The 16,352-nt window shown below is 35.2% G+C and overlaps 1 protein-coding gene across 1 annotated transcript; it reads left to right on the top strand.

Annotated features, from left to right (window-relative positions):
• The first annotated feature begins 1,494 nt into the window (after positions 1–1,494).
• On the top strand, positions 1,495–8,897 carry LOC143605145 (uncharacterized). Its single transcript, XM_077081372.1, has 2 exons — positions 1,495–1,585; positions 8,443–8,897. Exons 1-2 carry the CDS (start codon positions 1,495–1,497, stop codon positions 8,895–8,897), a joined length of 546 nt encoding a protein of 181 aa, XP_076937487.1.
• The last annotated feature ends 7,455 nt before the right edge of the window (positions 8,898–16,352 follow it).

The raw sequence follows: 16,352 nt of genomic DNA, 5'->3' as shown, positions 1-16,352 counted from the left end.
GTATGATTATGAATGTAAAGAAAGTATGTAAGTAAGAAAGAAAGTATGTATGTAAGAATGAAGGCATGAGTACTTATGTGTGTATGAAAGAAAGTTATGAGGTTAAGTACGTATGTATGTAATAAGGTATTGTATGGTATTGTATGATTAACTAGAACTCAACTCAGCGTAGCTGACTTTTAGTATGCACGCAGGTGAGTAGGTTGAGACAGCTGGCTTGAGTGGAGGACACATGGCAGAAGACTAAAGCCTGGCATCTGAAGATCTGATATGTTTTATAAGTTATGTTTTGATTTTGAAAGACAAGAGGAACGTTTTAAGACATGATTATGAATCGATATGTAATGTTTTATGAAAGTTTTATATTCCGCGTAAAGTTTTTAATTAACTCTGATATTAGAACTGTGTTTATGAGTAAATCCAACACGAAAGTAGGGTTACCGGTAACGGGGCCTTACACTAACTAAACATGTTTGGCATTAGGCGGTTATAGAGAATAAATATTTGATGTTGTTTGATGTTGAAAAAAAAACATTCTATGATTAATAAAGACGTGATTTAATGAGAAGATTGGATAGTTGTGATGTTTCATATGAGTTGCTGTGTAAAACGAACTTAGGCATGTTATGATTTATTTATAACTTAAGGATAAGTTAGAATCTAAAGTGAAAATCAATGAGTTAATTCGATGAGTGAATGAGTTTTATCAAAGTTTGATATGTCTTAACAATTCCAGGTGTTCCAAATGTTCCTGATGTGCCCATTAGAACTGTACCAAATATAGAGCATCCACCCTCTGATGAACCCAAGATTGATGCTGTAAATGACTTAACTGAAGAGGAGGATGAATCTGAGGATTCGGATGATGATGATAATCCTGATGATGATCAAGGAAAGAGTGCAAGACTGCAAATGTTGAGACTCCACAAGTAGTAATGACTGATGAACAGAGAGTAAACATTGAGCAGAGTTTGTTGAATGCTAAAATGAAAAATCCTTTGATTAAGAAGCTAAGGGCACTTGGTGTGAACTTTGAAAGTGTGGCTCATATGAATGATAGTGAGCTGAATCAGAGGCTTGAGGAAGAAAATGAAAAGATCAAAAGATCCATGCAACAAAAGAATAAAGATGCTCAGAAACACAGAGAATATCTGAGAAGGCATGGATACTCTGAAAAAGATTTGAGCCATTTCAATCATGATAAACTCCAATACCTTTACAACAGTGAAAGAGAAAAGGTGATTGAGAAATGTGTAAAGGAGAATGCGAAAATTGAAAAGTTGGAAACTTTGAAAGAGAAGTTTGGAGGGATGTGTGGATACCTGCTGGAGAAAGGTTTGAAGCCTTAAATAGTTGAGAACCTATCTAGAAAATCAAGTATTGGACCAATACAATAAACTGAAAAGAAAAGAAAAACTGAAGAGGGTCCAAACTGAGAGCTCTGCTAAACAATCTGAAACATCAGTTGAGCCTCCAATAAATAAAAGAAAGATAATGACTCTGGGGGAGAAACAGAGAATTCAGGATGAAAAGGAAAAGTCAAGGAAGGAAGTACCTATTGTTGAAACCCCAACTCCTCAAGAAGGTAAGCCTGATCCTGAAGATGAACTAATTGTTCCTTGGGAGAATGAAGAAATGATAAATATTCTAAGGGGGATAATGATAAACCAAAGGGAAATGGATGAAGCCTCTTTTGATGCATTAGAAAAGGAAGATTGAAAAATCTTTTCTACATTCAAAAGGCTGATTGGGAGAAAGCTCTAAGGGAAGGAGAAAACCCTAGAAGCTTTGTGGATGGAAAATTTGTACCTGCTGGTCTGTCAAACAGACCTGGTATGGCAAAAATGTTGCTCAATCTTAAAGAACTAGCTGAACAAGATCTAGTTGAACTCGCTAACCTTCCACCTGAGATGGTAGAGGCAATCTACATCAAAACTTTCAATCTGGGGCCAAGAAAACCCATGAAGTCTATTATATTTAGGCCTCCAATCTCAAGAAGACATCCACAAGGTGGAAGAGGTGAAGTGGAAGAGGTGAATCAAGTAGGTCTGCACTACAAAGAACATCAGGACCACAATCAGATGTGGATCTTCCCAAGGAACTCTACTATGATTCTGTATCTGAATGCTTAAGAGTGATTATGGAAAGCAGAAAGCTAAGAGAGATAGTTGTGAGAAGTGACTTTTATGAGTATACTCAAGAACAACTAGAAAGAATGGCCACACTTGACCTGTATGATTATAGAGACAGAAACAAGATGGCAGGAAGGAAAATGAATGATCTCTCAAAGTTTTAAAGAAAGAAGCTGACCAGGGATTCCGGTTCTTAAAAGAAAAGAGAAGTTGGAGAATGATTCAACTTCACAGATCGAAAAGGTCAGAGAAGTTATTGAAAATGGACAAAGCTGAACTGTACTACCAAATGAATGTCAGAGACAGGAATCCAGTGTCAAACTTGAATGCATGCTTAAGCCTTGGAAGAAGAATGACACGCCCCAACTACACAGTCCAAAGAAATGGCATCATTACTGAAGTTGAATACAAAGAAAATGTTGACCATTACTTGCTGAAAAACTCTGATGGAAAAGTACTGGGGATAATCAAGAAGGATGAAGACTTGAATTGCTTGCATAATGAAGATCTAATGGATATAAGGGACTTAGTCATACCAGAAGGTCATACTCATTACTGAGCCCTTGATATCTTTAAAATGAGAGCTGCATCAGTGATAACAAACAGAAGACAAGCTGCCTACAATGAAAGAAGGAGACAAGATTCATAGAGTAGGATTTTATTTGTAATGTCGTTTGACAGCTTTTGAATATGTAACTGTTTATGTAATTTGATTATGTAACTTTGACTTTAATTTGATGTTTATTTTAATCCTGTGTAAGTAACTATAGATGTGTTTTGGGTCAGCTGAGGTGTTCCAATCTAGGGGGAGATTGTTGAGTCAAGAAATTGACCTAAGGGGTAGATTGTTAAGTCAAAGACTTGTTCTATGGAACATATGGAAGATTGGAATCTTCTCAACCTCCTCAGAATTTGCTAAGTATGGATCCGGGCTCACTTTAAACTTCCGAGCAAGCTTTTACTTAGTCGGGTACGATATTTTGTCTATCGGGCAGGGTTTTCTTCTTGAAGTCTTCTTTAGTGGAAATCCGAGCAGGGTTTGCAAATTAGTGTATTACCGGGCAAGGTTCACTAGTTTATGCAAGTCCGGGCATGGTACACTATATCAAGCAGGTTTTTTCTTCATAGCCAAGTAAAGTTCACTTCCGAGTAAGCTTTAGGCTAACCAAGCTCATGAAGCCAAGTAATTGGAAGACAGGGCAAGGTATTCATTAATAAGCATGGTCCAAGTAGGCTTGATGATTTAATGATATATCTCAAGTATCATCGGGCAAGGTTCAACTCAAGCAAGGAACAGTGCTACCAAGCACACTTTGCTAATAAGCTATTCTCTAGCAAAGGGTTGAAGGGACCATTGAAGAACAAGGTTGCTTGTAAGGGTTTGTCGGGCAAAGTCTGATAAAGTCAAGAAGATTGAAGTCTACCCGGTGATTATTTTACTTGGTAAAATACTCTTCAAGTAAAGTCTACCCGGAAACTGATCCCTAGCACACTTCTATATTACCAAGTCCTAAAGGATGGCAGAGCATACTCGGAAAGACAAGATTGATTCAAAGCCTACCCGGAAGACTTGTTTTACACTTAGGATTATTTCTGAATATGTAACTTGAATATGTCTTATCATTTAGGGTTTCTAGAAGGAATGACAGTTGTCCAAGGGTGTCAGGCCTATAAAAGGAATAATTAGGGCACACCTGAGGACAGAGAGACACAACACGGAAAATATGGCGGCTGAATACGATAATCTTTATTGAGCTACTGTCGTTTTCCTAAAAGAAACCCTAAATCGATTACCTTTTGTAAGATGAATATTATATAAATGAAAATCTTTTGATTGAATCTTGTTTGTGTTTTCTAACTCTGATTATTAATTGCAACTACTCTGTTTGTTATTGATTCCGCCTTTAACAAACAGTAATCTTTCTAAATATAGCAACCCGTCATTAACTCTCTTGTCGGCACATTTATATGTGTGAGTTATGACATGATTTGAGTAAGATCCAGCTGAAATCGGGGACCTGACAGATTCCTAGTTAAATAATAATAATATAAATTAGTTATAAATTACATATCATGTATAATGAATTTAGGATTTCGATGTGTGTTTGAGTTAGGTTTTCTGATTGGAAATATTATTGATCGATTGATGAACTCTACGATTATTGTTATTGTAAAATCATTATTATTAGTTTAAACAAACAAATATGAGTTGAATAATTAATTGATTATTTAACTAATATTTAATTAAATAGAATACAATTATAAACATGTATATATATAAATATAACTTGTAACATATTAAATAATTTCACATAAAATATATATTTATACAATATATATCTTGGAATCTTTAACGGAAAACAATTTTTATAAAATAAGTAATACGTCAAAAAATACGATTGTTCAAATTTTAAAGAATGATACATATATAATATATATATTTTTATGCATAAAATTAATATAAGCAAATTCCTAAAAACATTCAACAACGAAGAACGTGGATTAAAGTGTCGGGTTGTAACATCCTAAAATTTATAATGTTGAATAAGGAAGTTATGTTTAGTGATTTCGCGTAATTAATTAATATCGGGTAAGGAGCGGATCATGGACTTGGATTAATTGAGATGGGTTAAATGAGAATGGGCCTTAGGTCCATGGGATTTAAGGGATATAAATACCCCCTAAACCCAAAAATATCTTTCATTCTATCACTTTTCTAACACACTCCAAAACACACACACACCACACAACTTCGCCGCCGGCCGAGGGAAGAACCGGGCATATCCGAGAGAGAGAGAGCGATTAGTTGTGATAACAAGTAAACGAGATCCAAACAAGCTCAAAAAGGTATGATTCTTGATCTTTGAAGTTTAAAGATCCGAGCTTTATAGCGTATATACGACCGAAAATGGTTGGGAAACGTAGTGGGTGATGTCGAACCATAACAAGGGTGTTAAATCGCCCAAAATGCTGGACAGAAATCAAAGCCGTGGCTGATCTGGGCAACTTCGCCTTCAAAGCGATAACTTCGCCTTCAAAGCGATAACTTCGCCTTCAAAGCGATAACTTCGCCTGAGGCCAAGTTCGCCTAATTGATAACTTCGCTTACGGCCAAGTTCGCCTAACTGGTAACTTCGCCTGAGGCCAAGTTCGCCTAACTGGTAACTTCGCCTAAAGCCAAGTTCGTCTGATAACTTCGCCTAGAGCTAAGTTCGCCTGAGGTTTAACTTCGCTTAAAGCCAAGTTCGCCTGATAACTTCGCCTAAAGCTAAGTTCGCCTAAGGTTTAACTTCGCTTAAAGTCAAGTTCTTTTAGAAAATGAATTAAAAAAAATCTAATGAAAAATGTGTTAAGACAGTTAATGGAAATAAAATTTTTCCAAGCTGACCTGGCAGCTCGACCCCAGCCAGGGGCTCTGCCCCTTGGACCCTGCTAGGGGCTGCCGCCCCTAGACCCAGATGCCAGGGGCGCTGCCCCCGGACCCCCGTTCGTTGTAGGTAGTAGTTAAGACTGGAAAGATGATATGAGTAGTGATAGTTGTTTGATACGTGTACTTGTTATACAGTCAGCCGTGCACAACTGAAGAAAGGGATTACGATTAACGGTGAACGTAACCGTGTTCAGGTGAGTTTCTAGCCCCATTTATGTGTTATGTTTTCAGGGCTGTGTGCATACTCGATATGTTTGTTAATACGCTTATCCTAAGAGATAAGTGTATGCCTTATGTGAATGATGTGATATGTATGAATGATTGCTTGATGGTACGTGAACGATCTTCGGATATTGCACGTACTGTCAGGTTGTAACGCTATGTGTAAGGTAAGTATGATATGTATGCTTATGTGTATGAACGTGATAAAGTTAATAAAAGATGGAAATGACGGTTGCATGGTTGTATGGTTATGAAAAGGGTACCGAGCCCTAATAATACTCGAGGTATGATGTAAGGTTGTATGGTAACGAAGAGGGAATCGAACCCTACTAATATTCGAGAACTAGGGAACCGAACCCTACTAATATTCGAGGAAAGAGGGAAACCGAGCCCTAATAATACTCGTGGAAAGAGGGAAACCGAGCCCTAATAATACTCGTGGAAAGAGGGTACCGAGCCCTAATAATACTCGAGGAAGGAGGGTACCGAGCCCTAATAATACTCGAAGAATGAGGGTACCGAGCCCTAATAATACTCGAGGAATGTAGGGCGTAATGCTCTTTATAACGTAAGATATGAAGGTAAGTTAATACAAAAGAAAGAATGAAAGTATGAAAGAATGAAAGTATGAAAGTATGAAAGTATGAAAGTAAGAAAGTATGAATGAAAGAATATAAGTTTATGTGTATTGTATAGTGTATGATTAACTAGAACTCACTCAGCGTAGCTGACTTTTAGTATGCACGCAGGTGAGTAGGATGAGGCAGCTCGCTTGAGGAGACACGTGGCACTGAATAAGAGTCTGGCATCTGAAGACTTATGATGTTATAATTTTAATGCTTTAATGTTGAAAGACAAAGGATGTTTTGAGACAAGTTATGAATTATGTAATGTTTTATGAAAGTTTTATATTCCGCGCGAATGTTTTAATTAACTCTGATATTTAGAATTGTGTTTATGAGTAAATCCAACACGAAAGTAGGGCTACCGGTAACGGGGCCTTACACGGGTTTAAGTAAAATGATTAAGGTTTACTATTATTATAATATATTTATAATACTTACATATTTACATATATATATATATGTGTGTGTGTGTGTGTGTGTATACGTAAATGAAAGCTTGTAACGAGATTTTGACCAAAGACGTAACTTCATGAGGTCGTTAAGTAAAATAATGTTTATTTTACATAAAATATTAATTATTATAATTTATAAAATCATTTATAACTTTAAAACCCGCGCCCCTGGTCGGTTCACTGTAACTGGTCTCCCAAACCAACAACCAGTTGACCTAAACAAATAATTAATAAGCAGGTCTGATAAAACCCCCAATTAGATTTAGAACCCTAGATCTACAATACGCCAATATGTTCAATGTTAATATAATTAACCTTAGGGTTATTATTTGTGGATTATAGACGAACATACAGCAATATTTAATTACCTCATTCGATTTTGTATCGATGATGAACGAAGACACCAAACCACGGCCAAAACGCATATCATAAGCTGATACATTCATGCTGGTTTGAAGGAATTAAACTTAGGGCTTCTGATTGCGATGATGAGGAGACGGTGTGGACCAAATTAATTGAATTATAATTATACCTATAATGAGTATTGCGAGCCTATTAAGCCAACATGTATATTAACATAATGAAGATCTTTATTTTATTAATTTCTTTTATTAAAACGTCGGTTTGATACGAATTTGGCATGTAAACGGGCTGGACAAATCAATTCCAAAGTTAAACGCGAGAATTAAGGGCCAAGTTAATCAAAACGAGTTCCGGGTTTGGTATTGATCATGGATACGGGTTGACTGATGGGTTAACGGGTTGGGTGAATATAATTAATATGTTTTGCAGTTTAGTCCTTGTAGTATGGAGGTGGAAACAATAAGGGGTTAAAGTACGGTGTAGGGTTAGAATTGTATATATTCAAAATTTACTTTATATATATTACATATATATAATAAACAATTACTAATAAAAATTGTTACCCCGAATAACGTGATATAAAAGCAGGTCGGGTGACGAATATAAAATATTAGTTTGAAAACCCGAGTTGTTACATCCGGCTTTTATTGGCCATCAATTTTCAAATACTCACACGAGTTTGTTAGACAGTGTGACGCATGTCAGCACACTGCTAACATCTCATGCCGTAATGAGATACCCAAAACCCTATTCTGGTTTGTGAGGTTTACGACCTTTGGGGCATTGATTTCATGGGCCCGTTCCCCTCTTCACTAGGGAACCGATACATTCTCGTAGCTACCGAATACGTTGCCAAGTGGGTTGATGCTCAAGCCTTGCCTACTAAGGACGCCTGAGTTGTAGTGGGATTCTTGAAGAGCTTATTATGTCGGTTTGGTAATCCCAAAGCCTTGATTAGTGATAGGGGAACACATTTTTGCAATGCCCAGATAGAGAAGTCGTTAGCACGGTATGGGGATACCCCATCGGTTTTCCATCGCCTATCAGCCATAAAAGAGTGGGAAGTGGAGAATGCAAACCAAGGAGTGAAGTGAATTATGGAGAAACCGTTAGTAAGAACCAAAAGGACTGGTCCGAAAAGTTGGATGAAGCGCTTTAGGCTTTCTGCATAGCGTTTAAAATGCCAATTGGGACCACCCCCTTTAGTATGGTTTAAGGGAAAGTGTTCCATCTACGAGTTGAGTTAAAGCATAGAGCATATTGGGCGTTAAGATCCGTTGATCCTGACCTGACCCAAGCTGCGAAAAACCGGTATCAACAAATTCATGAGGTGGAGGAGTTTAGAGATGAGGTGTGCGCGAGATCATGGAGTTATAAGGAACGTACGAAGGCGTTTCATGATCGAAAGTTGAGGAATGTGATAGAGTTCAAGTGTGGGGATCGGGAGTTGGTTTATAATTCCCTTCTGAAGTTATTTCCAGGTAAACTTAGATCGAGATGGGGAGGACCGCATACGGTAAAGGAGGTGTTTCCACATGGTGCGGTTGAATTTCAGGATGTTGATGGTAGCACATGGAAGGTGAACGGCCATAGGTTGAAGCATTATATTGGTGGGCCGATTGAATCGGTTGAGGAGGACGTGCTACTCCTCGGCATCCCTAGGTTTGATTGATTGATATGGATAGGACCTTGGGCGAATATCTGAGTGTAGAGTTTTTATAGGTTTTTTTTGTTTTATATTATTATTGTATTTTGAGTCTGTTTTACGTTTTTCGAGTATGTTTGATGTCAGCTTTGGGTGCTTTGATTTTTGTTTTGTAGGTTTGGATAATTTCGTTTGTACTCTATCTCCATTCGGACGGGAGCGTTCTAAGCTTGTTTGATTGTAAAGGATACCCAAAAGTTGTGGCTGCGAATGAAATGTTATACAGTCACTTTATCAGAATATGACATACAAAGATCACTGCAATATTAATAGGGGAGTCTGTTCCATTTTCTTTATACTTTGTATTTTTTTTTTAATTTTATTTCTGCTTTATTTTTGTCTTTTTCTTGTCTTCCATTGAGGATAATGTGAATTTTAAGTGTGAGGAGGGTAAACTGACGTTTTTAGATTTATATACAGAAAAAGAAAAATAATGAAAAATAAAAGTATAAGATTAGTTCAAGATTATATTCACAAATAGGATTTCAAGACTATATTTGTATACACCACTTTGTGCAAAAACTTAATGTGCACTGATATGCTCTAAAATATACTTATTATTAGTTGAATATTTCCTACACTTTAAGTACTTTTGAGCCGAGCTTTAATTAAATATTATTCTTAATTAGTTTATATATGGGTTTTATGATTTTAAGAAACGACATGCTAAAATTGATTATTTATAAATAATTGTGATAGTAAGTGATATTTTAAAGCTAGTAATAAGAATTCAAATTTAAATTTTATAAAACACATAAAGAGAAAGAACTGATTTCAAAATTTCATGCTTACATCACATAAAATTAAATGTACGTTTAATTTTATTAAGTGAATTAAAGTGCTACATGAACATGAATTGTTTTAAATTCCCACCGTTACAGGAACAAAGTATTTTGGTAAACGAAAGCTTGTAAGCCCACTAAATGATTTGATTGGGCTTTGATTACAGTTAAGGACGGGACTTCGGCAATTAATTGGAGGGCACGCCATCTTGGGCAAATTATTAAAATAAAAGACTGAATATTAATAGAGGGTGTCGGTTGATAACTGGGACAAAACCCTAGGGACGGAACTAAAGGCAGCCGCAAGGAGAGAAAGAGAAGACCACGTTGGTTCGGGCAAAGAGTGTTTAGGTTTGACATCTACTCATGCAAACATCATTATTAGTTGGTTTGAATTTATTGTTTTCTTTATAAATTCAGTTTTTGAACTTTATTTACTTGGTTTGTTCTTAAGTATGATTGTTGGCTAAGCCCTTAGACCGCCTAGGCTTATGATGAACTTTTGTTAATTTTGGATTTTGGTTTGGATTTTGTTTTCGTTTATGGATTTATGATTAAGAAGAGGTTTGTTGTTATTCATTCGATGCATATGTGTGTTTAGGATTGTTTGATGAGTTTTATCGTTTCACAGTTTCCTTGGTGATTGTGTGTCATATAATAGGATTGTGTTAGGTCATCTACTGTGTGGTTTTGACTAGTTTATGGTTGATTTGCAATAAAACCATAGGAAAAATATTAATAAATCAAGTAGACTTAAGTGTGCTACTAATCTAAATAGCTGTGAGGTGATAGATTATATGATAGGTCTTGGTTAATGAATTGCTAGATTTAGTTCTCTCTAAAGAGTCCGTCTATGTTTGGTTTATTTGTCTTGTCTATTTAGTTGAGTAAATTCTTTAAACTACCTTTGATTTCCGCGTTGTAAGGTAGGATTTCTTATAGAGGTACTTGTCATAAAATAAATTAGCAACCGTAAGCGAGTCTAATTAAACCAGTATTTAGCTTTTTAGGATTCCATAAGTGTCGTCTTGAGAATGGTCAAGGGTCCTGTTCAGGATCCCATTAAGTGAATAGTTTAAGATCCCGATTCCATAACACAGCATATTCAAACTATTTGATAATTTATACATTAAGGATTCTAGCCTAGGTGGTTGATTGTAATCATCTGAAGTAAGTCCATGTTTTAAGTCAAGTCGTCTTTAGTTTTATTAATTAGTTTTATTTTCGTTTAATCTTAGTTTTTAATAAAACCCCTTTTTAAGAATAAATAAATAGTCGTGTCAGTTAGTAGAGTCTAATTTAGCTAGTGAATGTAATTTAAAGAGTCTCGTGGGTTCGATATCCAGACTTACTTAGTTGTACTAGCGTCAACCGGTTCACTTGTCAGTTAGTAGTTTAAGTTAAGTATAAGAGTCTATAATTATTACTTAGTGTTTAGATTAACGTATTTTAGTTTATAAATTATTAGACTACTTTTAACACATCATGTACAAAGTGGTGTATAATAATATAGCAATTACTCAACCAAGAAAGTAACCTATCGGGTGTAGTATAGTTATGGGAAGACCGGGAATATCGAACCTTAGAGAGATACTAATTAAATTAACAAGACTAGTTCTAAATGTTAATTAAATTAATAATTAAGAAAAGATTATTTTAAGATTTTTATTTATTTGATTTTAAAACTAATAATTAATTAAACTAGGAAGAACAAATTTAAACACCAAGACTTAGACGAGAACAATAATGAGAAAGGTTACCTAGGCTTGAAATCCTATTTGTGAATCTTGGACGCTTATCGACTATGGAAACTGTGATGGAATTGGGATCTAAAGATACGTCACCTTAGACAACCTAGTGGATTCATGATCGTTCTCTGGGTGTGACCTAAAAGGAAACCATAAGGAACGTATGACGCAAACCGGTTGGTTGGATTACCTCTCAGTCTCTCCAACAATACTAAAGTACTCTAATGATTAGATTACCTCTCTCAATATCACTAATTGCAATACATCTGGGTGTGTAATGGATGTAAGGAGTAACCTAAAGATGCTCAAAAAGACTCGGGATATCAAAAAACAAAAGACAATAAAAGGAAATTCACTCTTGTGTAATCTATGCCCAAACCACCTAATGAACAAGACAACCTCAACTATCTATAACCTCTCAGTCTCAAGATAGGTAGAACACTTAATTTCTCTAAACCTTCAAACAATAGTTCCTATGGATTATGTCGACCATAAACCATAAACTAGTTACAAACACAAAGTAACCAAACCTAATATGCATCTCCGCATGAAAGACATTCACAAAGACACATATGGAATGATTGAACGAAAGTAAATTAATATTAAGCATGCATGTTCATATTATTAAACATTAAAAAGTTGTTTACAATAATATCGATCCAACACAAGTCACCAATAAAACCGACAAACGATTCAAAACTCAACAAATATTCATTCAAAACCTAGGTAACTAGAAAGAGTTTAGCCAGTAATCATGCTTAAAAACAAATCAAAATAACTAAGTTCAAAGGTTGAGTTCATAATTAAAAATAACAAATTCAGACCAGAACGAAGTTTGGATGAATAATACTCGACACCAAAAGAATAATATTAATGATACCGTAAAAAAAACCTTTTTTTGCTCCAAAACTTGCGTTCAGAACATGTCTTCCATGTCTGACTTCTGATCGCCTCCAAGCAGCCCGCTTCTCAATAATAATAATAATATTCTTCTCGGTTGATCCCAAAAAAATGCCTACTCCCTCTATATTTTATAATTATTTGAAAATTTGGATTTTAATAATCCCTATTGAATGATATTAGCCAATAATAATCCCTATACATTTTATCGCCATTGGCGGTCCCAAATTCAAAAAAGTTGGCTCCCAATGGTACTCCGTTAAAAAGGACTTAACGACGTTATACTTTATTCTGAGTTTCAAACTAAAGTTTTATGGCTATTAATCGGAAGGAAGATACGAGTCAAATTATATAAAACTTATCTCCAAACAATGATCCAAACGACTTGAATTTGGTTAATCGTAAGTTCAAACACCCGAATTGAAGTATTGTTTCGCCATTTTGAAGCACTGTTTTGAACTAAGTTTTACACCAATCGACTCATATCCTCCAAACGATCAAAAGCCCTAAAACATTGGTTTGAAATTCAGAATAAACTATAACGTCGTTAAGTCAATTTTAACGGGGGACCATTGGAGACCAACTTTTTTGAATTTGGGACTGCCAGCGGTGATAAAATGAATAGAGATTATTATCAGCCAATACCATTTAATGGGAATTATTAAAATCTAATATTCCTAATTATTTTTTTAGCTTAAGAGTGCATATCTCGATGGGCCTTATAATTTCTCTGCTTTTAGTTCTCAGACTTCCATGGTCCAGCCCAAGATCAAAAATATAAAATGAGCCCAACTCCTCTTGGTTGAAGCCTTTATTCTGTTGGATGGATTCAATTAAATGATTATGGAGCTCAACTCACGTGCATTTGTATTGTGGAATCATTCAATATTACTTCACTTGTGTCAAATTTCCAATGCATGAAATCAACATTATTTTTATCTTAAAATATATAGTGCATTTGGTGATGCTTTTATATATTATGAATCATATTCAAAATTATAACTCGCTAAACAATATTATCTATGAAGAGAACCAAGATAGATATGATTTATTCAATTTTTACTCGTTGGTTTTTCATTTTAGCTCATTATCTCTTAAAATCTTAAAAACCTACATATAAACTAACTAAAATTAATATTCATCAAAAACCTAGCTCAAAATACTTAAAAGTGTAGGAAATATATATAATAATATATATTTTTATCCCATTAAATATCCTCACACTAAAATTTTTTTCGTCCTTGCAAAATATGTATTGCTATGGAATCATAATTCATGGTCGATATTTAAAACACATAGGTTAAATTTTTTTAGCATAAATAAACGTAAAAACCGCGATTCTCAGTATTGTTGTCCACTTAAAGTAGCCACCGTCAAGCCCTCGTCATATTTAAGCACTCACCCTGGCCGTTGATATGATCTGAGATGGATGCATCAGCTATGGTTTCATCCCGAAAAGAAATAGCGGGATTATTTTCCTCCTTACACTTCTTCTTCTCTGAGCCCACAACCAACCTCTTCGCCAGAGAATGAAAGGAGTCGATTGAACATCACCACCTTCGCCGGAGCTGCACCACCGTCGCCACAGCACTAACCGTTACAACCATCTTCGCCGGAGCTGCACAGAACCGTCGGCATCCGTGTGCCGCCACAACACCGTCGCCGGAGATTTTGGTTAGTTTTTGTGGTTTTTTATAAGTTAGATTCACTTGATTTTGCTAGTTAGGTTTGATTCTTGTTAATTTTCGCTGCTGATATGAACTTATTTGTGTGGATTTGCTTGATTATCAACTAGTGTTGAAGGTGTATAAGTTTGTGAACTGTTTTGACTTTGAGTTAAGCTAGATCTGAATTATTTATGCTTAGTTTGACTTGATCGTTGACATAATTTGTATAGTTTTGTGGATTTTGTTTTGGATTCTTTCGATCTAGTGACTTAGGGTTTTAGTAGTGGTTTTAATACTGTGTTTGATTTTATGAAACTAAGAGGATCTAGTGTTATTCGGATTTGTTTCGAGTATTATGTTGTTACTCGAATGTTATTAACAAGTGTTGAAGTATGCATATACGAAAGGTGTATCGTGCGTTTGTGAACTGTTTTTTACTTCGAATTAAGCTAGATATGAACTATTTATGTTTAATTTGACTCGATCGTGGACTGAATTTGAGTAGTAGTGGTTTTAATTTTAGATTTTAATCGTGCTTTATAAAATTGGGAGGATCAAGTGTTGTTTAGATTAGTTTTGAGTATTCTCTTGTTATTGATTGAATATATCTGAGATCGGATTGTTTTTACTTCTGTTGACTTGATCATTGGACTCTATGAACCCAGTAAATGTGCACTTACAGTCAACGTTGTATGCTTCTTCCATCGTATATATCTTTATGATTTGTATCTTGGTTTTGATATATGAGAACCCTTTTTACAGGTGTTTGAGGACGCCTATAAGTCAATAATGAGCATTATTGTCGTTGGTGATATCGAAAGGTAATTTGACTTTGTTATGACTATTTCAGTGATACAGACTACTATAGATTTGTAGGAGCTTTTTTTATAATTCAACATGTCAAGTTTGATTCTTAGTACAACCACCTGTTTAACAACCGCCTTTTAGTCTAAAAAGATTTGTATTTAGCAGCTTAATAGTTGCACGCATCAGTCACCAAATTTTAATTTAGCATCCCAATAGTTTTGTCTAAGAAACAGTTAGTAGCAACCATTCAACCAACTAATATTGTACCACACTTGCAGCCCAACAAATTTTGTAGCGACCCAATATGCTTTACTGCAACTTGAATAAAGTTTGTAAAGTTCAAGTGTTTCAAGATATGCATTCCACAGTGGTTTATGGGTTGGTTCTTATTCAGGTGGTGATACTACATTTTGGAATTGCAGCTAAATGTCAATTTAATGGAGGCTTTGGAAGCTGAATCACCAACCCTTTTTCATTCAAAATCCCAGGTCTAATAAGATTAAACTAAGAGTTTAAACAGAAGTGAACCAAGATTCTGTTTTAGATAGGGATTAGTGTTCTTGAAGAAATTAAGCAAGAACTCCGGGCAGCACACGGGACGTCTCATGCATAAATCATGTAAGCTTTTTGAATGTGTCTTCATTTGCTAGCAAAACTCATTTATCAGTAATAATTGTATAGATAAATGTTTTGTAATCTCAAAATGCCTTTTACTTGAATGAATTCCATATAATAAGCGGTCTGGATCAAAGGGCGTTTCGGACTAAACGAGTTCCTGTATATGCTATTCGTTTTGTAAACAAACAATGCAAAAGCCACATATAAACCCAAGCATTCCCGCGCGCCGCAACGCGCGCAAGTACAGAAACTTGTTTGTTATTAATTAGTGTTGAAGTACGATGCATATGCTTTGTGAAGTGTGTTAAGCTAGTTCTCAACTATTTATTAATTAGTGTTGAAGTACAAGTCATTGGAGGGTTGTATATACGTTCGTTTATGTTAGTTTAATTGTTTGTTTATGTTCACTAATTGTTCGTTTAGTTCTTAAACGAACGAACATAAACGAACACAAACATGCTCACTTTTTAAATAAACGAACACGAGCACAGATTTTATGTTCGACTAACTGTTCGTGTTCGCTTAAAGTTAAACGAACGAACACAAACAACCTCATGTTCGTGTCCGTTTGGTTCGTTTATAGGCCTAGTAGTATTAAGTTTTTATGTGTTTACTTACAACATGTGTATATACATGTTAATTTGTAGGCCCAACTTGCTAGTTTATTTCAAGATCCAAATTTTCTACGTCACCTAGATGTATATCACAATCGCTAAAAAGAATCAAGCAAAGACAACGAGGATGATATGGATGAGGTCAACGAATGATAGTATGGATTTTAACTAGTTAACTAAAAACTCTATTGGTTTAAAGGTTGTTTCAGTACTAGTACGTTGATGTTTATGTACTTTTATAAGTTTATATGTATATATATATGAATGGTTGTGACAAATGTTTGTA

Source organism: Bidens hawaiensis, unplaced genomic scaffold (genome assembly GCF_021521415.1).
Source record: "Bidens hawaiensis isolate Kalapana, Puna unplaced genomic scaffold, B.hawaiensis_p1.1 tig00068206_1, whole genome shotgun sequence".
NCBI classification, from domain to species: domain Eukaryota; kingdom Viridiplantae; phylum Streptophyta; class Magnoliopsida; order Asterales; family Asteraceae; genus Bidens; species Bidens hawaiensis.
This window is presented reverse-complemented; position numbering and strand designations above follow the sequence as displayed.

Bases quoted from the DNA above. Each gene is read 5' to 3' on its own strand.
- LOC143605145 (XM_077081372.1), top strand. From the start codon at position 1,495: ATGACTCTGGGGGAGAAACAGAGAATTCAGGATGAAAAGGAAAAGTCA. The intron at 1,586-8,442 runs GTAAGCCTGATC...GTATGGTTTAAG, and splicing joins AACCCCAACTCCTCAAGAAG to GGAAAGTGTTCCATCTACGA.